General features: G+C 36.5%; 1 protein-coding gene across 3 annotated transcripts in view; it reads left to right on the plus strand.

Moving 5' to 3' along the window:
• ATRNL1 (attractin like 1) overlaps positions 1-25,252 on the plus strand; it is a 488,525-nt gene that overhangs the window by 359,498 nt on the left and 103,775 nt on the right. For all 3 annotated transcript variants that reach the window (XM_082052467.1, XM_082052468.1, XM_082052469.1), the window contains one exon: positions 3,827-3,934. In XM_082052467.1, the coding sequence (XP_081908593.1) occupies positions 3,827-3,934 (108 nt within the window). The remainder of the gene's footprint in view (positions 1-3,826; positions 3,935-25,252) is intronic.

A 25,252-nucleotide genomic window follows, 5' to 3' on the forward strand; every position in this document is an offset into this window, starting at 1 on the left:
ATACTCACCTTAGCACAGTCATGGATATCCTGGTACAATGTTGGTAGTGATCTGATCTAGGAAAAAAAACAACAACAAAAAAGAAAATCGATGTGAAGGAAGAAAACCTGGAAAACCTAGACAGTTTTTGCTGTAGTTAAAATAGTGGGCCCCATTTCCACTGCCATATCCTTCATTATTTCTGAAATGGTGCACTGAGACTGCTTGGCTCTAAACAGCCAAAAGGAAAACTTTCTTCATCTGGCAGTCAAAAGTCTTCCTAACGTTTCTAAAAATGTTTGCCACCCTTGATGCTTACTCTAACCGCCATGAACTTGGGCATGCACACTTGTCTGTGCATGTTTTCTGGCGCACTCCAGCGGGCACATTGCTTGCCAGTGGGCTAAACCAGCCCGTAAAGGTGCCAAACAGCAACTGAAAGAGCTTCCAAAGGATTTTTCTGTTCATCCTATTATGGCACTAAAATGCTCTCATCCTTTTCAGCTTTCCTAATCTATCAGTCCCTCAAGAATGTCTACTACTGTATAACAAAGAGAAAGTACACCTGTCCTAGTTCCTACTCTCTCATGTACTTTATTACATTTTTTGCAGTTAGGGCTTTTCTAGGACAGTTATACTGGAAGGTGAAGAGAAAAGCATAGAAAAAGCACTGAAAAGTCAGAAGAACAGTATTCTATTCCATATGAGAGACCAAGTAATAATAAAAAAAGTATTCTAAATAGCAAAAAGAAGCAAAATGGTAACACTTTCTAAAATAGAAAAGATTTGAAACATGGCAGCCTGGGATTTCTGAAATATTGTATTCTGTTAATGTTGAATCATTGTAATATGTATTTTGCATTGAGTGTTTTATTTTAAATGAATACAATATGGACATTAAAATACTTTGAAAGTAAGTCTAAGTGTTATGAACGAAAATTAACAAAATTGAAACTTTTCTACTTAAATAAGAACTTTGCAACAAATACATTTTCAGTCCTATGCTGAGAAAGTGATGTTTTGAATTTCCCATAGGTTTAAGTGAATATTTAGGTGTGTGCTTAATATTTGAATATGAAGATTAATATTATAGGTTAAATTTGTCATGAAATATTCAAATATCGCATGCTAATAGTCTTCATCTATTATTTTCTCAAAGTAAATATTCCTAATTACCGAAGAAGTATGTATTTCTTTTTTGTTTGTATGATTTTTAAATGAAGTATTTTTTTTGTATGACTACATAAGTAACACCAACGTAGTTTCACTTCCCACTATCCTATGTTTATTCTGCCTATCCTACGTTTATTCTGCCTCAGCTATTGTTTAATCTGTGTAGTTTTTTTAATATCTTTGACTGCTGAGAAAAAGGTAAAGAAGAGATTTTCACTCTTCCCATAATGCCCATGATCAGAGAGTTTCCTTGTTTTTTGGCCTATGGCTGAATTACGGGAATTCCCCCATACCTGTATGAGCTACATAAAGCAGCATGTGACTGGAGCAGAGGGTGTCACACCTGAGTGTCACCTGCCATGCCATAATCTAACTCACCAGATTTTCTATAGCTGGAACTTTTCCTTTGTCCCAGTCTTGATCTGTGGACAGTTGCAGATGGTGTGATTCAGTGACCTTTTCCAGCCACAAAACTGATTTTAAACATCATCATGTCTTCCTGCATTTCTCCTCATTGCATCTTATATTTCCTGTTCTGCACCTTACAGGGAGCTTTAAAATGCTGAACAGAAAGAAGCAGAATTTGCATAGGGAACTTGTCTTTGATGCGCAAGTGCTCAGCTGCCAAACTCAGCAGCGCTTCATGGGCAGCCGACCATTTTAAAGATTTCATTCTTGTTTACAGAGCTAATTAAGAATCTTCATAGTAGTCTTCTGAAATGACAGGGTATCAAAATTGCAGTGACTGCCTTGTGAATGGAAGGGTTTTACTGAGTGCCTGACCAGGAGCAGAGGTGAAGAAAACTGCTAGCCTTAAAAAACAGAGAGCATATCGAATACGCATTCCTTTATAGTCTGCATTAAGTAAATATTTTAAATAATGGTTTGTTCATTTGCAGCATAGCTTATTCTGCTCATTTAAGTACTTTCCCCAAGCAGTTCTGTTTGTTTAAAACAATGTTTGGTTTCCCATTAAAAAGTAAGCATTTGCCAATAGCTCTGTAGACGTACAATACTCTAATGAGTTCCATATGGCAGGATCACTCTAATAACATTGTTTTCTTTCAATTTTATTAATTTAGGAAGAAAAGGAGCTAGATATAATAATCCTAGCATGTAGTGACTCAGTATTTTATGCTTTAAATTTTTGTGGTCTTTGTCAAGTTGGTGAGACTGGAGGGTCATAGTACTTCTTTCTGGCTGTAAAATCTATGAATATATCGTATTGATGCAAATCAGTACTGATGTAAGTAAGTAAGTATACAGAGAGCATCAGTTTCATTTTTAAATGAAGGGTTAAAGATGCATTTTTAACCATCTAGATATTCATACTAGGCTTTTATTTATTCTGTATATAAAACATACAATTTCACCTAGAGAGATATCAATTATCCTCTTGGTATGATATACTGGGAGCCCATATGTGCAGGCACTTAGTCACAAATATGCTGCATGCTTATAAAAAACAGGCCTTAGGGATGTAGTGGGTATGCATTAGGAAACTACTGTAATGATTTTAATTTTAAGATTATGAGTGCTTCTTTAGATTTCTATAGACTATCTTAAAGTGCGAGTCAAGAAAAAATGCATGAAAAGTATTACAAAACAAGTTTGTTGCTTTGTAACAGACCCTAAATCAAGAGTGTCTATTAGTAAGCTACCAGCAAATACCTTTTATTCTTTCAAAGGTTTTTATGAACAGTACGTCACAGTGCTAGTGTCAATTACATTCAAATGCCAGTTTCTAATGTTTCAAGCTTTCAGAGAAATAATAGGGAAAAAATGCTAAGAAAATGAAACTTAGATCTTTTCTAATAAAATGTTTTTGTGAGCATTTTGTCTCTTCAAGATGCTGTGACATCCTGCCCAGTTGAAGGAGCACACGACTTTAATTGCACGACTCATTCACTTTAAATATTTAATAACGCTTTTATTAGTTGCACTGAACCGGTGAAGTAAGATCTGCAATATCTAGTGCTGGTCATCATTTTTATTCATCATGGTTTAATAAGCATTATAATTACGGATTGAGGAAGAAATATGAGTTAGCTTTGTGGTTTTGCTTGGGACTCCTATGCACGCCGGTATGATTGGAAAGGGTTATGCAAGCTCTGTGAGCATAGCTGATCGTATTCAAATACACTGATGCAGGCTTCCCAATTCTGACACATTATTCTTCATATATAAGTAACTGCAGAAAAGATACTGCATAAAATTATGAGTCCTGACACTATTAACTCCATCTGGCTTAGCAGTGAAGTATGAAAATTTGAAGGCCAAGTGGACTTGAACTTGGCAGGTGTTCTAATGCATGCATTATCTGTGGAATTAGAATTCAACCTTTTTTACCAACCATTTCGCATATTTGCTTGCAACTTGCACAAATAGCAAAGTTATTTAGAGTGAACAGTCAGTTAGGGAAGCTTTCATTTGGAGATTTCATCAGAGTTCAAGCTGAAAGACCATTTCTGGACAATATAAGCCCTTCAGGCTCCATTCTTGAGTAAATATAGGTGATGATAATTTAGTATAACTTTCTCCCTTTTTAAAATTACTAGTATGACTATTTGCATGCTATTTGCATTCTTATGTTTTATTGGGAGGTATAGCAGGGCAGACTAATATCTGGTGCGTTTTTTAATGTTTTGTTAAAACATCATTTTTTCCTCATCAGCAACTTATGCGGGAGCGACAGCAGATGGCCAGCCGCCCCTTTGCTTCTGTCGATGTAGCACTGGAAGTAGGAGCTGAGCAAACAGACTTTCTACGAAGGCCATTAGAGGTAGGAACAGTGGTGCTGACAAGGGACCATTGTGATTTGCATATTTATATTGCTAGTCTCATCTGCATCTGCTTCTGAAACCAAACAGCATCTGATTACCTGGAGCTGACAAGTTTCAGCTACATATGTTATGCCATTTTCAAGGTGCATAGTTTTAATAGCATGACATGAGCTGTAACAAAAGCCACTGGAGAATCTATTAGCCTGGGCTGGAGTGACAGTCAGCTCACCTGGCGGTCCTTTTCTGATGGATGTGAGCTGAAGGATTGTAAGATGCAGGCATTAAGGAGGGAGCAAACCTCATGCTCAATCCTTCAAGTACACAATGCCCCCTAGTTAACATCTGTCTTAATTAACAGAGATTACAGCAAACAAACAAATAAATAAATAAGGCAGCTGTGAGTTGTATTTCAGTGTTGTGTTTTATATGTGCAGGTTTAAAGAATACAGAGTACACTGCATATTTTCATTTGTAGATAATGGCTATTATACATTACTGCATTCTTTTATTGTAATTGCAGTACATTGGAAAAGAAATAATAATATGCAAGGCAATGTGATATTGGAACGGTGTAATAATGCATGAAATGGATTCTGGAAGTTTCACCTGAAAATAGAGGACGAATTACAATATGTGGATAATAATGAATATCTAATCTAGGTTGGGCTTTTGGTAGCTCATAATCCTCTATTCCTTTACTTTTATTTACAATATTGTGTTTACAGTTATTACTTTATCTTATTTATGGTGGGACCTGAGAATGAGGTGTGATAGCTCTGAAATCTTTCAAGATCGTACTTTTCTTTTCATTGCTGCCAATTCCTCTTAAATTCAAAGCTTCTCTTACTTTTCTCAATAGCCTCTTTCAAAGGAAGATTAAATACACTCTATCAAATCTCTAAGGTTCATGGAGAAGTGAGCAATATGAAAAACAGATTCATAGCAGAAAGAAAAAGAATCAGCTCTGGAGTACTTAGCAAATCGAAGCGCTCTGTCCTGCTACTGTATAGGAAGCAATCACAACTGTTCGTGCTGACGTAATTTAAATACTTGGAAAGATAATGCATAAAAATGCCATATCTATTTCAAGCTTTGTTATTTTCTGATCAAATCCTAGAACCCCACATTTTTCACCAATATCACCATTTTTCTGTCTCCTTTTATCTTGGAACAGAAGACCTCTTGAGCTCCTCAGGCTGAGGACACAGTGCACTGTAGTTAAAAGTTAACTTTCTTTGAATGTGATTTCATTGTTTCTATGCTGATATCTGGGAGCAATTTCTCTGTTGTCTTTTCAGAGGGAGGCAATGAGTGGGAGCTCAGGCATCCAACCTCTAATTCTGTACATACTGATTATTTAATTACACTTTAGAAGTAAACATCACAAGTTAACTGCCACATTTTCTTTTCTCGTATCTTTTATTTAGCACTAAAATAAGTAGATGCTAAAATATTTTAATTCTATTTTACAGTTTTTATTAGCTTTTTCTTCCTAGCCTAGCATTTTCTAGTAATTGTTTAGTATTCAGTATCCATAGTGGGTTTTTTTTCCTAATTAATACATAGTTATACACAGAATGAAGTCCATTCAGAGTTTCCTTGGAATTACAATATACTGATCTATATCAAAACAAAGCATTGTGCTGAGGATTAAATGAATGTGATTGAGGGTATTGATTGTCCTTTGATGTACATTCTGTAAGAAAGAGCTATATTAGCATCTATCCCAGGTCTCTCCTCCACTTGCAAAAGGACACTAAAAGTTCTAGTTGGCATTCTCTTCTTCATACTCAGCTCTCTTTCAGGTTGAAGGGAATTTGGATCACACATGCACTTCCAGGATACAATGCTTAAACAATAGGATAGTATGATATAGCTATAACTTAATTTTGTTGTAGTAAGTTAGAATTGTTAAATAATTTTAATAATTCTGTGATATTTGATGCCCATTGCGATCTTTTAAAGTTAGAGGTCTTTTGGTAAAAATGAGCAACAGGCAGTAACTCTCTTCAGAATGTTCCACCACCGTTACAGAGATCTTGCACTGATATACCAGGGGTTCCAGTTTCAATGGTGGTGCATTGCATCCCCTCACCTCATACTTCTATTGACATTGTAATAACTCCGGCACTTCCAATGACATTCTATTGATCCACGGGTCCTTTGGGCACAGTGTAGTGTCATTGAACTGTAAGACTGCTGTTTGTTGATGTAATTTGGCTTACGTGATGGTGGTTTTGTACAGTTGGTGTTCTACATTAATACTGATAGGCTGATACATGTCAATATTCATATGAGTATCTACATGGTAATTCCAGTATGCCATTTGGTTAGCTTTTGGTTTATTATTTGCATTTACTTGTAAATATCCAGAGAAACTGTTTCACTGTGGAGTTTTAGTTTGCAGTAGTAAGGCATTTTTTGCCCATTGTTTGGAGAACATATCTAAAAAAGGTAAGAGTATGCTTACAGTACTTGAAATGATAGCCTAGCTAAGACACTTATAATGCAACTGATAATATTTGGGTCTATTTTAGTTAGCTGTAATTTGCAACAGATTAAAATAAAATCCTGAAAACAGAGAGTTGAATCTCTGTTATTTTGGGCTCTTTTTCTGCTTTGGAGTCATTACCAGCAGGTCTATCTTTCTTAATGTTTTGCCAACGAAATAACTCTGTCTTGATATTAACTCCTTCAAAAAACTTCAATCTGCATCATATTGCTCCTATTTCCTGCTGTCTTAGTGGGTTTTCAAGCATTGGCAATAGCCTTTGCTCTTCCCAATTTAAACCATATTGTTCATCAATCTTTACCTCTTCAGGCTGCCTTTCTATGTAACTGATTCACAACATGACATTAACAAGTCTCATCTTGTCATCCATTTTGTCATGTTGGCCTCATATCAACTACTAAGTACCTTATTGTCAGCTTAAATTTAACACGGAAGAAATCAAACTTAGTTTTTCCCTTGCTCTCCTTCCCTCTTGGTATCACATCAGTGACTGTCTTGCTAATGATATTGATAGCATGGTAGTATCCTAAATCTGAATTTGTGAAGCAAAACCTATTCCTGCTGTGGCATGATATTCATGATACACAGTTGTCCTATTTAACCCATGCCAGCCCTAATCTGCGTCGTCTTCTGCTTCCTTTATGGTTGCCATTTCCCTACTCAGGAATGAGGAATCCACCCCTCACTCTTCTTTCTCAGTCTTGGGAAGAAAAAAGAGCAGCTGAAAGTTCCTCCAGTGGAGGAGAGGAAGGGAAGTCGGGAAGGCAGAGAACCTCTGCGTCCCAAGAGCAGAATGGGCAAGGATGGGTACAGAGAAGAGGCTGGTCCTCCCGCGAGCAGTTTCACATAGCACAGGCTGTTAAGGAGCAGAGTAAGAAAATACCAGAAGGACCAACCTGATTTAGTTGAATATGTCCCCGCTTGTTGCAGGGGGTTGGACTAGATGACCTTCGAGCGTCCCTTCCACGCCAAACTCTTCTATGATTCTATGATTATATGACCCTGACAAGAGAGATATTTGGCGATACCACCATAATTTTTTCAATATCAGAAACATAAAAAACTAAAGTAGGATCATAGATCAACAGAAACAATGCTTCTTATCACTCAGTGCCCTCAATGTTAAAATGCTTTTTATTCCTTTAATTTATTTTTTTTCTAGACATCTAAGCCATTTCCAGACTTGGTTGCTTTTTGCTGCTCAGTATATCCCAAAAGCTAAATCATTTAGGCTATCTTCATATTCCAAGGCTCCTTTAGGCAAATTTTTTTCCACACAATATAAATCACTCTTGAAAATTCACTTCCACTGCACTGCTGACAGTCATTTTAGTTAATCTATATGTTGAGTGAAAAATAATGAAAATGTTTTTTCTGTCCTGCTTTGTCTAACTTCTGGGTATTTTTCAGCTCATTCAGAGCCCATGAGTTTTTGTGAAACATGGACAGATTTTTTCGTTAGGCCTGTGAGATAAAGTGGGCACTACTGTAAACTCTAATGTGTGGTTATGCTACATCTCTGGACAGCAGCGTCTACTGGGTTACATCTGCTGGAGTAGAGGCAGATGTGTTATTGCCTGCATAAAAACCAAGTGCAGATTTCATCTTATGATATCTTTACAGTATAACTTGGGTGTGGGTTGTTAAGTTTGTTGTTTTTTTTTTTTTTCAAATCGATGTGCTTTAATAATTATTTCTGCAGAAAAACATGCAGTAAGTCTTTCAATCATTTTTCCATCAAGTTACTGTGTTTCCTTTAGAATTGTCACAGATACTAGATTGTTCTCTACTTCCGACAAGGTAAGATGATCTCAAGATTCTTGAACTGAAAATGAAATCTAACTTTGTTTCTCTAGCAAGCAGTAATATTTAGGGTACCTTAAATAAGTTTTGATTTTCAGGCACTTCTGATAATTATGAAGTAAAGATAAGGCCATCATTTCTCATTTATTTGATTAAAGGAATTGGAAGGTATGAACTGACACCAGTAGCTATTGTTATACCGAGAATGGCTATTGGAAATGAGAGTGACCTATTAAAACAATTTAAAATCCTGTACCAGATGTTTGTGTTTATACCAATCAGCTGTGTTGCTGGTTTCTCCTGCCAATAAGATTTCAGGATCTTTTAGCTTACTTTACAAATAAAGTCTGTTAAGTTGTATTCATTTTTTGTTTAATTTGAATAATGCAGTGAGTATTTCTTGAAACTGCAGCCTAAGCATACTTCATTATTTTGTACAAAAGGAAACTAGTTGTGTGCTTCATCAGCATTACACCTGCATTATTTTGATGACATAATGTCTAATACCAAGGAACAGGCTCTCCCCAACTCTTTGTTACAGGTCATCACATTGCCCTTTGATATTCTCGTTTTCTAATTTTGGTCTCAATGTCAGAGGATAAATTCAGTCCCCTTTTAAGAAAGTAATAATTTATTGAGGAGAATGACGAAACTGGACCTATCTGGCTTTCGGTGACCATAAAGGCAATACATATTTGGCAACAGGATCTATCGAACACCAGTATACTTGCACTTCTTGCTTACTTAAAAAGTAATGCTATATAATTTACAAAGTTGCAGGTGATGCTCACACAGGCTTATTGGGGAACTGAACTCTGGGAACTTCAGAAAAGTTATTTGTGTCCAATATTAATAACTTATTATAATTTTTGTTGAAGATGTAGTCAAATCTGATTATTTATTGTTATGCTGGGGTAACTAGACATTATCCCACGTGACTTGTGGGAAAGCCAGACATTCTCCTGAATGGGGAAGGATTATTTCACTGGCTAATCCATGTTTCTATCTTTGTCATGGTTAGGGCTGAGGAAGGTGTAATGCCAAGTGTAGTATAAACCTGTGAACGTGTTCAGTCATAGTCACATAGAACAAGTTGCAGGGTGTTCTGAATGATTCCAGGGACTGCAAAAGCTGTAGCTGAACTCAAGGGACCAGAAACATAATTTAGAGAAACCTGCCCCATTCATGCTTTTCAATGTCATTCAGAAACAAAGACTGCACCATTTTTTGTAACCTGTCCCTTAGAAAGCTTTGGATATACATGTGAGGAGTTGCTGTTTTTAGAACTTTCAACACTGAGTTTGTAACTTTCCTAACTAATATTTTTCTGTCCTAGCAAAGCTGAGGTTTTTTACCCCTTGCTAATTCCAAGTTTGGATTAGCAGTATTGTCCATATGTTACGTCTGTAAGCCAAACTCTGCTTGGCATTGGGAAGGTCTTCACAAAGAACTGTCTGGTCTGTGGCACTGCAGCTCAAGGAGGACCAGAAGAGAAAGAATCTAGATGAGAACAATGTGAGCAATCAGACTTAGAAAATGTAACTACAAGGAAAAGTCAAGGAAATTGGAGCAGACTATTGCAAGGAGTCAAAATAATAACCTTCAAATATGCAAAAGATTAGTAGCAATCAGGAGGGCAACAATCTTTTCTTTGTGTGCACTGTAGGCAGCAAAGGTGTAATGGACTTAAATTGTAGTAGAGGAGATTTAGGCTGGATATCAGGAAACTCTTCCCATAATAAAACTGAATCACTGAAAGCAATTGCCTGGGGAGGTGATGGAATTTCTTTTATTGGAAGCTCTTTAGAACAGGTTAACAAACATTTCTCAGGTACCATGTACCTATGGCTCCATTCGCTTCTCTCCTTTCAGCTGTCTTTATTATTATTCTGATTGCCACCTAGCTCTCCCTTCTGCATATTCTCTGAAAATTTTTCATTTCTGTTGTGTGAACATCTTAATTACCTTCACTGCACCATTAGTTTTCTGTTACTGAATATTTCTGACCCTTCTTTTCACTTTTGCTGTTTTCATTGATTCACATCCTCAGTTTTCTTCCAAGTTCAGAAACTGCTAAGTCATCTCTGACCCCCAGTATCTCTGTGACTTTAGGTCTGCCTAATAGGATCTACAATCCATTCCAGAATAGCTTCAATATTCTCCTTGAAGTCTGTATTCATGGGTGCAACTATTTTTATCTTAACCAGTGCATTACCATTTTTATAGCCTTTTGAAATCCATGCATCCTACCCTACTAGATCTCAGAGAAATGTAGTCTGATGATACACCTGACACTGAAGAGAAGAATCTGTATTGGATCAGATTTTCGATTTTTCTGTATTACTCAAACATCATTGCAGTCCGGTGCCTCAAGAACTCCAATATTTTTGCTACACTTTGACCTTGATGGCTCACTCCATTCTTTGCCCATTCCTTCAGTCCCATTCATCTGGAAAACTTTCTCCTAAACTATTGAGCCACTGTATTTTAAATCCTACCTTCTTCTTTGCAAATGATCTATTCACCTTGGGTATCCTTTTGTGATATCATGTGTGAGGGATGTTATTTCATACAGAAAATTTGCATTTGGTAGTTCTTCCATTAAAGAAAAGCATTTATCTGAAAGCAGCCTTGTTTGGTCCCTTCAGTAACTTATCCCTCATATAATGAACTGTTTTTCATTCAGTAAGAATTTTAGATTTCACACTATTTAATTCCTCTTTCAGTGGTCCTGTGCAACAGTGTAGCTCTACCCAATTAAATGTCTTTATATTTGCATAAGATTTTTGTTGCTTCTCTCTAGATTTATGTCTAGCAATCTGTGAATGTTCTGAGCCTGTGATTCTGAACAAATACTTAGTCTAGTTGCTCATGCAGACTGGTCACAGCTATGATTTTTTGTGTGTGTTATGTATACTAACTCTATTCAATGTAAAGTGTATTCAATGTTCAATTTCTTGCACAGAATCGAGTGAACAATGTTTTAAGATTTATAAGTAATAGTCTTCTACTTTGGCATATGGAAGATCTAAAATAGTCTTAGAAGTGATGCCTGGGAATAGCCACACCATTTTTTCATTTAGACCAAATATTTTTGTGTATGTTTATTGCTAAAATGTATTCTAACACCTCAAAACTTTTTGATGTTTTGACATAGTCCTTAAATTCAAGAAAATTTTGAAAAATATTCTAGATTGGTTCTGGAAAGTGCCAGTCTCTAAATTTACAGAAGACACATTTTTATTCCCCATATTCTCTTGTTTGCTTGCTTATTTCTGTTGAGTCAATTTACCTTCATGAGCAAACAAACATTGTAAGAATGCCTTACGCACGATGTATAGGAGATTTTTCTACATGCAGCTTGATGTCCTAGTATTTCATACTAATAAGCGTGTAAAGCCTTTGCTTATTAGCTTATGAGCTCTAAGATCTGTGTATTCACAATTAGTTCTGAAAACCTGATTTTGTTAAGTTCTTTTGACAAAAATGTGTCTTTCCACTTCACAAAATTTATTTGGCACATGTGCTGCATAATCAGATGACTATAGAAATTGTGTGGATATAAATATATGATTTGTGTTGAACAAAATTGCCAACAAATTTAATGCTCAATTGGAACAATTAGCAGGAATTTTGGCTGACTAGCTAAATGTAGGTGTTTCTGTGGTATTGGCATGCTGTGAATAGAAATTGTTAAATTATTGTGTTGCACATAGTTGCAAATTGAAAGTATCAAAATAAATATTCTGATTGTTTTCAAGCAGAAGTGTTTAGTTGTGTCTGAAAGACACTGTACATGTCTTATCTTCATGAAAATTAATAAATACAATTTTTCCAACATCCTATTTCATAAAGTAGATAGATACAAAATTTAGTGAATGCAAAACATATAGTATGTACCTCTAATTTTGTCTTTGAACAATGCTTGCTTATGGGAATCTTTCCTTTGGATAGCAAATCCATGATAATGAGCTTCTTTCCAGAATTGTTTAAACTGAACATAACTAAAAAGCACATAGAGTGAGTTTTTCTTCAGTTTGATTGACTGGGCTTTTCTGTGCACCTGATTTGCACATGCCATTTTCTAACAGGCTGCTCTTTCTCGTTGTGTATATATTTTCTTAGTATTTCTTTTGGGTTTAGCTCAAAAGTTACTTCTCATCTTTAAAGTAGGACATTTCTCTCTTTAAAAGGAAAGGAGAATAAGAAAAAAAAAATAGATACAGAAACTATAGTATTTCATCAGCTATTTCCCATGTTTCTAGGTGGAATTGGCTACTGTATAGCGTTGTTAGATATTTGGCAACCTGTAGTCCTTGGCTTTGCTTTAGAGGCTCTACCTGTGTGCCATTCCCTAGCTCCGTACTTGAGCTTCAGTTCTTCCTGCCAACAACAATACATATTTGAAACGAGAGAAGACAGGATGCTTCTTTCTTTGCTTCATAGAACTTGATGGCCTGCATGTAATGTTGGACAATCTAACAGGTTATGTCAGTTTTCACTGAAGTTTTCTTGTTCCATAACTTCTGACAAACTAAATTGAGTCTGAATTCATACTCATTAATTCATTGTATAGAAGGCAATGCACCTGCCCTGGTCAGCAGGTGCTTAAACCTCACCTAAACTCCAGAGAGACATCCAATGTGCTTGTTTTCCAAGACTGTTCAACTCAACAGGCACTTTCCTACTTGGTCTACAGACTCAGCTTTCAGAGAGCTATTAATTAAATTTTGCTTGAGTCCGCAGAAAAGGCTGAAATATTATGTCTGGTCAGGACAACAACTTAATTTCAATGATGGCAAAATCTTGCACAAAAATATAATGAAAATAGCGTTTATCCATGAGGTAAGAAAACCCTAAGCCTGCGGGGGACTATACCCAAGTAACCCCAGGTATCCTGTGGGATTAATCGGGTGGTGAAAGGAGAACAGAATAGAGGGAATCTGACTGCTCATGTGACCTGGGCGCTTCTCTGGAAAGGGGCAGATGTGAAATGTTCCTTATGGGTAGGATCCAAAGCTCCAGAATGTGCTCTTTCCATCTCATTGTCTAACTTTTGTTCTGCCTGCTGTGCTTCGGGTACCATGGCTCTTGAATTTCTGGTTGCATTGTGGCTCAATTAGAAGACGGATGGAGCACGTTCCTGTTTAGGGAGATGATGAGCCGTCTGGACTAAGCAGAGCCTGAAGCATGGCTTTCTCCTTACCTGGATCAAGATCACCATTCTGATGTCTACTCTACTGTACCAAAGGCACATGTGGGTCCCACTCTCATTATGTACCCATTATCAGAGCTGGGGGAGTTTAATATAAGTGTGCTGCATAGCATTCCTTCTTGTTCCCTGTGTTCTCAGTGGAAGAGGAGGAGGCCTATTTTTCACAGTTTACTTTTTCACAGATTGTTTGGAAAGCTATGGTAGTAATTGCAGGTAGATTAGATTACTTCTTTGGTGTGAGGAACCCAAAATTTCAAAGAGGCTATGAGGAGGCTGGGTATGTAAGTTATAAAGGATGGATTCCATTCACTGGCAAAGCAGAGGTAGAAACAAAAAGCTTTAAGTGTTAGTTTCAGTCATAATCTCAAGAATATTCTTATCACAGAAAATACTGTAATATTAGAACTTCAAAATGAGGGGGCTCCATCAGGATTTAGGGCCCAATAGTATGATTCTTTTAACAGTCCTGAAGGAGCCTTGTCCTCGTACATTGTCTTTTGGAAATCAAAAGATTATGAATGGTATACTGCAGTAAAGTAGAAGCTGCAGTAAAGCAGAAGTTACAAAGGCAGTTAGACTGCAGTGAAGTTGGGAACATCAGTAAGATTTTATCAGACCCATCTTCACAAAGGAATTCCTTTTAAAAGTAAGCAATATTTGTGATATGTGATCACTTCCAGTTAAAAATGTAGTGTACTTTACGAATCTATTAGAGCTTCCTATAACAAAGACTGTAAAATGTTATTGTTCATTAGTGTGAAGTAGTAAAGTTTTTTTAACAGATATGAATGAAATACAATTTTCCTTTTTTAATCTTTGGTATATATTTAGGTCATTGGAATTATGTTTTAGGGTAGAATCTTGCTATTCCTTACATTATATCCTTGGCAAGATGACCTTTTTCTTATCTGTATTATCCAGCTTTCAGTAAGAACCTGAAAAGTTTGAAGACACTTGCTGTCAGCTTCTTGTCTCAACTGTTTAGGCCTTTGAAAAAGATGTATCAATATTGAACCAGCTGCAGTTAATAAAGTTATTCTGTTCTACAAGAAACTTAATGGTTGTTAAAGGAAAAGCCACTGGGTTTTTGGAAAAGTAGACAAGCAATCTATTTTATGCTGAGAAGTTTTTTCAAATGGTAAGGATCAGGAGGAATCAAATGTACCCTTCTGAACACACTTTAATATCAGTTTATGTGCAGACAAGGAAGGCATTATCCAGTGACTCACAAACATAATTTGTGTTTTGCAGCACAAAACACACAAGTGTAGGACACTCTAAGATCACCACTAAATATACCAAGAGGCACTGACATGACTTTGGCAATGAGATCCGGTGAGATCATTTTCCTCTGGGTACATGGATGCCGTAAAGTACATATTTCAATTTTTTGCGTGAAGAATATTAAAAGAAATAAAATATATTGCCATTATATAAACAGCACCAGCCAAACATCATAAATTGAATATGCATTAAAAAGATCTGCAAAACTTACTGTCGTTTGCTTCTATGTACCTTCAGGGCTTAATCATGAATGTTATTTGAATGACATTCTCCCATCACTCACTTGCTGAACTCAGGAAAGGTAGAGATGCACCAGATTCAAATCCAGCACAGTTTGTATCTGCTCGAGCAGATACAAACTAGGCTACTGAAATAGTACACCTATTCTAATGGATTTATTGAGGAATAGTGAATTTGTGTGTATGCTTAAATGCAGAGTAATTGCAGGAGTATATATTCTTTTAAGTTGAAAACAAGTTTTATTTTTCTCATTTCCCAGTGCAATTAAGTGGTAGAAGTAGTACTACTATCTGAATATTTAATTTTCTTTTTCACCAAAATAGTTACAGCATCTCTTTCTGTTCTAGTAGGAAACTTTCATGGACCATATCCATTGAAGAGAGTGCAAAGTGCAGTGTTGTTATGATCTAGCAACAGTTTATAAACAGTTTGCCACTATTTTGCAAAATAAATAGCTAAAGAAGATTTTAAATAATCTTCTCTAACCTAGATGTCTGTCTTATTAGTGACTTTCTTTAAATTATATGAAGATGTAACAGATCAAGGTGAAAAGGAAGCAAGAGGAGACCTGGAAGGGGTGCACGAACAATATAGGGCCCCGAAGAAAAGCAATAAGTAATGTGAGGCCATACAGGAAGAAGCATTAGGAGCAACAGTTAAATATCCAGAAAATGCACAAAATACACATCCAGAAAATGGCACAAAACTGCTCCTGTATCTCCCCTAATGTGAACTCTGCACTGAGAAACATGTTGATAAAATTTGCATGCAACCCAAACCGTATTTTGCAAAACCTCTTAGACATAGTGCTAGAATTTGCATATGCACTTCATATGGCCATTGATATTCACAAGAGGAAATGGCATAATACCAGTGCATTTAGTGCAGGAGTGGGTGATGTCAGGCTTTCTTTCGTTTGATGTATTTGTTTTGCCTTGCATTTATGTGAGAGTGGGCAGAGTCAGAGAAACTTGTCTAGAATTTGGGGTAAATGATAAGGAGGTTTGTGAAAGTCTGAAGACCAAGTAATATTTCAGTAACATTTTTGACATAATCCTAAGGAACTTATGTTTCCTGCGATACTTAGAATTGGTCTTGTTCCAAAAAGTTCGTTGTGCAAGATGAGAAAAGGAAAAAGTTTAATTACAGACCTTTATGCAGTGTTTTAGATGTACAGTCTTAGCCAATGAGTATTTTGAGGATAAGGTCTGAAACCTGGAATTTATATTCTTTAGAAACCCAGCACAGAAAGCAAAGGGTGGTCTGACATTTTTACAGCAATCTCTGCAACAGCCTTTGCTACTGAGGTGCACTCTGTTACTGTTTCAGATAGTTTTTCAAAGGGCTTAAAACGTCCAAGTGTATCATAGAACTGTAGTTGATGTGAGAGGTTAAAATAGTATAGATCAACTCATTATCTTCCAGAATGTGGGGCAACAACTTTAACAGAGAGAGGCAGAAAGCATTACTGAAAAATGCTGCTTAATGAGTTCTGGGCCTGAATAAGAAATTCAAAAGCTCTTCTGTACAATGGGTTATATTGGTCATTGTTTGGTACATCTTCTGTGTAACTGTAGGGTCTTCTGAATGCTTTTCCCTACTCACCTCTGCTTGCCCAGCTTTAACTCTGACCAGCTTTTAATCAGTATGCAAATATTCTCCAAGCACCATTCTGTTTGAATATTTCTAAGGAAGAGGATTCCACAAACTCACTGGCCCCTGTTCAAATGTTTGACTGCCCTCATTGTGAAAAGCCTTTTCTTACTATCTCATCAGAATCTGCTTTCTTGCAGCTTCTTTCTGCTGCTCGTTTTCTTACCCCTGTGAGAAAAGCATTGTATAATTGGAGTCAGCAATAAGATCCCACCTTCGCCATCTGCTCTTAAGACTGAACAAATCCTGTGCTGTCAGGCTTTCCTCTTAACTTCCAGGCCACCTGTATCTCACTGTTTTGACAACAGTCTTGCTAAAGTTGAGATTAATGCCACCCACTGCTGTATTCCACTGAGCCAGTCATGCCATTACTAAAAGTAACCAGGTTGATGTGGCAAGCTTTGCCTTTCATAAATCCATGCTGGCTGTTCCTAACAAAATTCTTATCCTTCATAAGCCAGGACAGGGCTTCTAGGAGGATTTCCTTTATAGTTTTCCCAGGGAAGCAGGCTGGCCAGGCTGAATATCCCCAGGTCTTCCTTCTTCCCCTTCTTAAAGATGTCTGTAACATTTGCCTTTTTACAGAGATCAGGAACCTCCTCTGATCACCATGACCGAAGTTGATAGCTTTTTCTCAATGGCATTGGTCAGTTCCCTCAGTATCCTATCTGGTCCTGTGGACTTGTTTACATTTGCTTAAGTGGTCCCCAGCTCATTATTTCTTTACTATGGGTAGTATGTGTACTCCCTACTAACTCAACCAGATGAAAATCATTAGCAAAAACCAAAGTCTGTGTTGCTCAGGATTTCAGGCTTTTTCTGTGTGCATAGAATATTGGATATGAAGTTCTCACATAAACTAGAGCAGCTGTGACATTAATTTAATCAAAAAAGTGCAGTGAAGGCACTTCCTTCAGTAGAAGCATTTAAGAGTGGTCAGTGTCTGCTTTTCTGCTTCTATTTCTTGGTGAGACATAATTTTTGAGTTTTTTCTTCCTGAGCCATCCTGTAAATTCCGTATTTTTTCCCAAATTCTCCATTTTAGTAGGTGCAATGAGTACTTTTGTATGCTATGCACAGTATTTTTTTTAAGATTGTGTTTAAATTTTGGCAGTGCATGTGCAGTTACAAAATACAGTTATGAGTTTGCAGCTCATGTATGGTGAGATGAGTTCATTTTTTGAGGCTTTTTTTTTTAAGAGGCTTTGTGGTAAAATGAGTTCTCAGGATAACAAACCTGAAAGGGTTAATGAAGATCCCACTCCCAGGCTTTTACTTATCCTCAGCTTTGACCAATTAGCCAATTAGAAACAACAGCTGTAGAAGGTGCAAATAAATAACAAATTTGCAGGCTCTTCTAAAAAAAGCTGTGGAGTTGTGCTGAGAGATTCTGAAGAACTTTGTGTGGAGAGCAATGGTTGCCCATGGAAAGCAGCCCTGGAAACTCGGTGAGCTGTGGAAATAAAAATCCCCTTTTTTCTTCTTAAGCACAGAGTGGTCTGGCCAGAGATCAGTAAAGTTAAAGTGAATTGTACTAAAGCTGCTTGCTGTACAAATTGGCAATTCTGTTTTAGTTCTTCAAAGAGGAAACAAAAGAAAAATAGATTTCAAGTACCTATTACTAAGAGTAAATGAGGAAAATATTTTTCTTTTCATGTCTGATTTTGTCTGCTAGGTTTTACCTTCTTTCTTCTTTTTCTTGGTAATATGTCAATCATAGTTTTTCTTATTTGTGTGTGCCAACAGCACTTTCTTTAAGAGAGCCCACTATTAAAAGTCATCTCTCTTTCATGTGTGTTAGGACTCTTTTGCTAGTGTCTCCTCTGATGCTTTCCAGGTAGATGTAACTTTTCTCCCCACTGTGGTGTTTTGTTTTATTTCGATTTTCAGGAAATAGGCTGGCCACTCATCTTAATCACTTTAAAGTTTCACTTTAATAGGCAGTACCTGCTTTTTGGAATAGGTGTGCTCATCTCTGCCACATCATAAAGGTATCATCTTCTGTCAGTGGTTTATTGACATCTTTTAGTCCTTTAAGTGTCTAGACTGCATATTTAAGGTCAACGGGTCTCTTAACAAATATAATTGATACAGACAAACATCCAAATAGTATAAACTGTATATTATTACTGGCTCCAGTTGTCACGCACAGATTGTGGCATTTCGTACTTTTGGGTATTGTGGTGTGAGTCATCCCAAATACCTTTCTCCTAAGCATGTTGGATCACTAAGCTCTATGAACAAAAGAGTCATTGTGTTAAAAGGATGTTCTAATTGCTTTCACAAAAGATGTGGTCATGGAGTCTGCACCCATGTTTAGTAGCATCCTTCTACTCTGTCTTCTGATTAGTTTTAGCAATCACTTTGTGTTTGTTCACATGTAACTAGCATCACGTCTTTTTCAACTCATCTTACAGATAAATTGTATGTCAATCATTGCTATATATTAACTTGCAGCTGTGAATAGTGTAATGCATGTCCTAATCTTTCAAACAGATTCACGTGCAGTCCTTCTAAAAGTAGTCCGTCTGACTTAACTGCGCCTGCCTACTTCCTTTTAAGTATGTTCATAAAATTTAGCAGGATCAATTTTATACTCAGTTGCACTTTGATATAATTTACAAACAGAATTACTTGTGTGATTATTGTATCTGTATCTTGGGAGCAAACTCTTGATCACATGATATCAAACATTTGGAAAATGGAGAAATGTTTATTTTGGAAAGTGACTCTTTAGTGTTAAGTACAAATACTTAAAGCAAAAGTAATTAATTACTCAACCTGCAAATTGAGAAACTGTCCTCTGTATGTGATTGGATCTTACTAATATAGACCACTGATCTACTTTGGGTATTTTAATCTTCAATGAATGTGATAACAGATTTATTAAGCATTAGTATTGGTAACCTTTTCCTCAGTTGGAAGTTTCAGAGAAGGCAGAGTATTAACAATTATGAGGTACATAGTGAATCTTCTAAAATTTATATTCAGAAATTCACTGTCACTAATTTCACGCGATCATAAGCAAGTTAAAGTCAATGTGACACAAGGAAGGGTACTCAACTGTCTCATCTTTAACAAATGACAGTAATTAGCCATATTTCAAGCAAAAGATAAGATAGCACAGATAAGAAAGTTCATATTTCATACAGTGCCTATTACCAGAGATGTAAGGCCAAATGAACTCTCATGTTACACTCCTTTATAAGATCTTCTGTCACAGAATGTTAGACTAAAACGCTGCTTGTAAAATAAGTTTTAAGGCAGAGGAAACTCTTGAAAATTGATGGCTTTAGTGGGCAGTCTGCATTAGTTTTTACTTTGATAAGGACTAAAGGAATGCTCATGGGAGTTAAAGCAAGCCTGTGCATTCTTGTTGTGTTGTCCTTCCTGCTGCCAGTAAGGGATTGGCAGTTTGATTTGGTCACTTCCACAGTGACTCAAACAGGAACAGCTTTGTCTTTTTAAATAGATTGCAAATAAAACAATTGTTCTCAGGTATCTAAAAATTCTTTTTTGCTTATAAAGCCTTGTATGCATCACTGACCTTATGATATAGGGGCCTTGGAAACTATCTGTGCAATGGGAATGAGACTTCACACATTGAGCAAAGATCAAAGACTAGAGTGGTCTGAGAGTCAATAACAAATAGCTGATTAATACTGCAAGGTCCCAGTCTCTAAAACCGTTAATAGGTTGAGTAGCTGGTAAATACATTTGATTCCATTTACCTGCCGTAAATAAAAGGGTAGAAAGTTGTGCAAAGAGAAATGGCAAGTGATGGAGTGATTTAAAGCTATGACATAAGCCAAGTCCTGCCCACTGCAGTAGCTGCAATAAGTAACGTATCTATACAACTGTTGCAAAGTATCAAAGGGGGAAACATAAATGTACGTACCCTTTATGCAAAGCATTCCTGTGTGATCACAAAATGCATGTAATACAGGTGAGTGAGACAGGTGGTGCATTTTGGAGGGGAGTGGTGGTAAGAAAGCTGTGGAGCAACTGTTGTTACAGTGCTGGGAACGTGCACACAAATGAAGTGTAGAACGGGTGCCGTCTACTGTTACAAAGGGCCATCAGCTTGAAAAAGACGGACACAAACCAGTTTATGCTGCTTAGTGCAGGACTGAGACTTCTTCTCTGGTGACACACACAATCTAGGCTCATTCATAAGAAAACTATAGTACTGCCCTGCTTGATTTCTCTTTAGGATTACTTGCAGTGTAGTCTTAGATATTTATATATGACATATTTAGGTAATAGTACAAATATGTATGTTACATGATGTGAGCACAGATCAAAATTAAAAGGAGTGACTTCAAATGAATTAAAGGTATTCTTTGTAGTGGAACACGTATTTCTATTGTATGAGCACTACCTGAAGTGTTCTGTTGATGTATTTGCATGTTCAGAGAAAATCAACACTATTATAGTTTGTTTCCTTCCTTAGAACATGAAGCTGAGTTATTACCGTACTAATGATGCGATACAACGTGTTTTTTAAAAAGCTGGCAAGGCTCCTGTTTATCTTGGGTTTAAGTGTCTCAATTAACAAAGTGAGGTTATTGCAATATTATTTAAGAGTCATTGGTATAATGTAAGTGGTATTTGTGGGGTATGGAGTCATGCTCTTTGAAGTGTGAATGTCCTTCTGCTGGTACATAGTTTTGCATTATTTAAATAGCAAATTGTGTACAATGCAGATGAGAACTTTTGGGGGAAGACAAATATTATAGTAATTCAATATTTCAGAAGCCTTGTAGCTATTTGAACCAGTCTATTAGTAAATGATGTTTATTTACATCTTTAGGTATAAAAATGCTTCTCGTGTAACAGCAGATAGTCATCCCCCTTTACACACAGGAAAACTGACAAAAAAGGATTGGAAGCAAGCCCAGGATTTTTTTGCTGCCCATCCAGTGACCTGCTTGTAAATGACAGTATTTATATTGGCCCTTTCTGTCTTCAATCTAGATGTGTCCTTCAGCATAACAGAAGCCATAAAATATAGCCCAGTAATTACTATAGCTTCACCTAAAAATACAAGGCTTAACTAGAACTCACTCAGAAATATGTTGTCAATTTCAAAATGCCGAAGAGATGTTGGGATAAATTTCTCCCAAAAGATTTTGCTATTATAATGCCCATTGCTGTTGTAATCCATTTTTAGATGCCTGACTCAGAACTGAATCCAGAGCCATGTGTACATGTGTTGTATAAAAGCATCACTGCACTCGTCTGTTACTGTTTCCCAGTTCCCCCTTAAGGATGAATAACATCCTGAGTCTAGGTAGGACCTTCCATTTAGCTGTACTGTGATGCATACATCTTCCTTAAAGTTGTCTTGCTACATAGTATCTGTTAATGATAAATAACAATTTCTTATTTATCATCTGAAAGTTTTATAGAAAGGCTTTATTACCATGTAATGATTAAAGTAATGGATTGTATGGAGTCAAATATCAGTTGTTACAGGATGCCAATAGAAATAGTAGTTGCTACTTCATCAGAAGTACAATTTATTATAAGCTGCCTGTATTTTAACATATGCTATTACTTGAATCAAACAATTCTGGTGTTGAACTGAAAGTAAGTTCCACTTGTGGTTTTTCAGTTACGTGGTAATGCCTTGCAACCTTTGGAATACAACCTTTTTTATTCTGATGTAATTGCAGATTCCTGTAGTTCTAATTTTGTAAGGATTTAAGATGAGACACAGAATTCAACTGAATTAAGTATGGCCATGCTTCTTTATGGAAGTGTTCTTCCAAACAATTTCTTTTTAAAAATTGAAGCATTACGTGTGTTTTATGAAGTCTATGACATACTGGGGGTGAGGCTTTTAAGTCTGCTACCCTGTTATCTTGATTCAATGAAAATAGATAGGTTTTGAACCTTCCAAGTGTGGTTATAATAAACATATAAACTCTCAGTTGAGAATACTTTCCTTCCCTCCCTCTAAATGGAAAAACTCAAATACCATATTTTCCCCCCTGCCTTTCAGGTATCAAATACTTGCTGACAGGGTTGGAAATAACCGTTTGATTCCTGACAGCATATGTATGCAAGGTGTTAGCTTTGGTAATGAAAGTAGATTAAGAAGTTCCCATCTCTGATTGCCTCTTAATTAGTGTCGATATCACTGTGGATCAATACGGTAAAACACTGCAACAATCTGGTTCCAAAGTTATCCTCCAGGCAAAGGGTTATTTCTGTTATTACCAAAGGTTCCTTGAACATGGTCTAAATAACTGTCTATTTGATGGCATTTTTGAATTGAATTTTTAGAAGTTTCAGTTATATGTCTGCAGTGTTAAAGTGTTCAGCCATACCTATTCTGCAGTGCTCTGCTTCCAAAATGGGTTTATGTGATCTGTGCTTGTACCGCTATGTGGTGACAGCAGTTTAGGGTGTTCCAAAATGGTTGTGTAGAGAACACAGTGACTTCCTGAAGCTGGTCATGCTAAGCTGTTCCTGCAACAGTAAGAACAAATGGATTTCAGAAAAAAAAACAGTTAAATGTTCTCAGGGAGTAGAAAATAAAAATTTTTGACTTGAAGTAGAATGTTCTGCCATTAGTCTGACTTGAAGCTAAAGCTAAAATACTTCCTCGCTTATGAAAAAGTTTTGTGTGAGATCTAATAAGCAATGATGTTAGTGTAGTGTTGGTTGTGTGCTCTTTTATTTTTAACTAGGTTGGTCAATATCTGTGTTCAGCCTGCAGTGTTGTCCCAACGGAAGTTCGGTCTCTTAGCTCTAGGATAGGCTTAGTCAATGGATTCCTTTTTGCCAACAGAAATGATCCATGGGAGCTCCCATAAGGAGAAAAGTCATGAGGCAAAACACAGCCAGCCTTTCATGCTGTAAAGGAGAAACTAGCAAGTAGGAATCTGACCTGTATTTGAGGTGGCATTTCAAAGACTTTGCTGTTCAACTTTTTTCTTTATTAAATCAATTCATGTTATTAAAGGAAAGTTGAAAAGGCTTTTGAAACCTTTTAGTTTATTGCTGCTTGTTTGCAACTATGGTTGATCTTTCTTGAAGTCACAGGCTGCGGGTGAGTGTTAATACAACAGTTATTTAGAAATAAAGTGATCTGCATCAGCTAATGAACATACTGCATGCTGGTGTGAGGCAACTGCAGTTGAATGAAACTGGCGGTAAGTTTTATGCTCGCTGGTGTTAGATACGACCACAAGTTGGGGGATGTTATCAGGTGCCTATGGCAAACATGCTGAAACATGATTGGTTTCTATGCCTTGTTTCCAAAGTAAAGAAAAAGGCTGATAGTATATTGACTTCTGGAAACTGCAAACTGTTGCAAGAACATATATTACAATTGTAGACGTAGATTTGCGTGATTCCTACATGTAAAGCTTTATGCAGATTAATAAACTCTTAATTATGTCATCTTAGTTTATTGTTATAATGTAACTGCATATTTATACTTGGGTAATGCTAAGTGAAGTTTCAGTTTTGAAATCTGAAAGGGTAAGTGTTAAATAGTTTGTAGTTGACGGCTTCCTAGGACCCAGTAAGAAATGGACGTTTTGCATTGTTTTTCAAAGGCTCCAAGTAGATTGCTTTTTCCTAAAAATATCCTTGTTCACAATTGCTATCATATAACCTGACTTTACAAATAGGATGGAGAAAGTATAGGATAAACTAAACTCCTTCCTTGCCCCAAACTAGAGCAACTTTGTCTTTTCACTTTGCTTATGAACCTGTGAGCAGAATTCTGTTCCCTGCATTTTCTTCTTCAGCACCTGGACATCAAACTTTCCAGATGTGCTGAAACAAAGTGTGGTTAAATGTCTGTATGTGTAGTTTATTTGCTAGCTTGCATGACCTAAGAGACCCCACAAAGTATTTTGATTGATTTGGCCTGAGCAGCATTGGACACTACAACTTTCCATGTTATTAAAAGCTCAGAGTCAAGTCTAATCCTGCAGTAGTAGGAAAGCATTTGGAATGAAAGACGCTGCCAGTGGGAGGAATGGGGTTTTCTGCATGTTGAATACAATTGCTAAATATTTTCTAAGTAATCAATCGCGAAATTGAGTTATAGGCTCCTTTAAATTATTTACAGAAGAATTTGAATTTGCAAACTTATTACAACAAGCTGCTGCTTTTAACAACACTCAAGTTATTGAAAATTCAATACTAAAATGAGCTATTACAAGTAAGTTAGCTGTCTGAAATTAAATTAGGTGATAAACAAACTATTTTTCTGCTGTAAATTGGCATTCATGACAACTAGTTCTAATATGCACCTGAACCCATTATTCTTGGCACTTCATAAAGTGGCAATTGATACCCATTTGTATTTACAGACTCTTATTGAATATAATTTCTCAACAGGAACTAGCTAATCAATTAATTAATCATAGTGTTACTCAAGTTTGTTTTTATATTGCTCTATTGTTCAGAGAATTAACTGTTAACTTTCTATTAAAATAACTCAAACATTCTAGTTTCAGTGGCTGAATTACCAAGCTTAGACTAATTAAATGTGTTAAAGCTTTCTGAACTACCAGCAAAACTGAAAATTATGTATGCTAAATTGCAAAACGTACAACATATCCTAATTCTATTAAACTTATCATT

Source organism: Streptopelia decaocto (assembly GCF_964273445.1).
Source record: "Streptopelia decaocto genome assembly, chromosome: 5".
In the NCBI taxonomy this organism is placed as follows: domain Eukaryota; kingdom Metazoa; phylum Chordata; class Aves; order Columbiformes; family Columbidae; genus Streptopelia; species Streptopelia decaocto.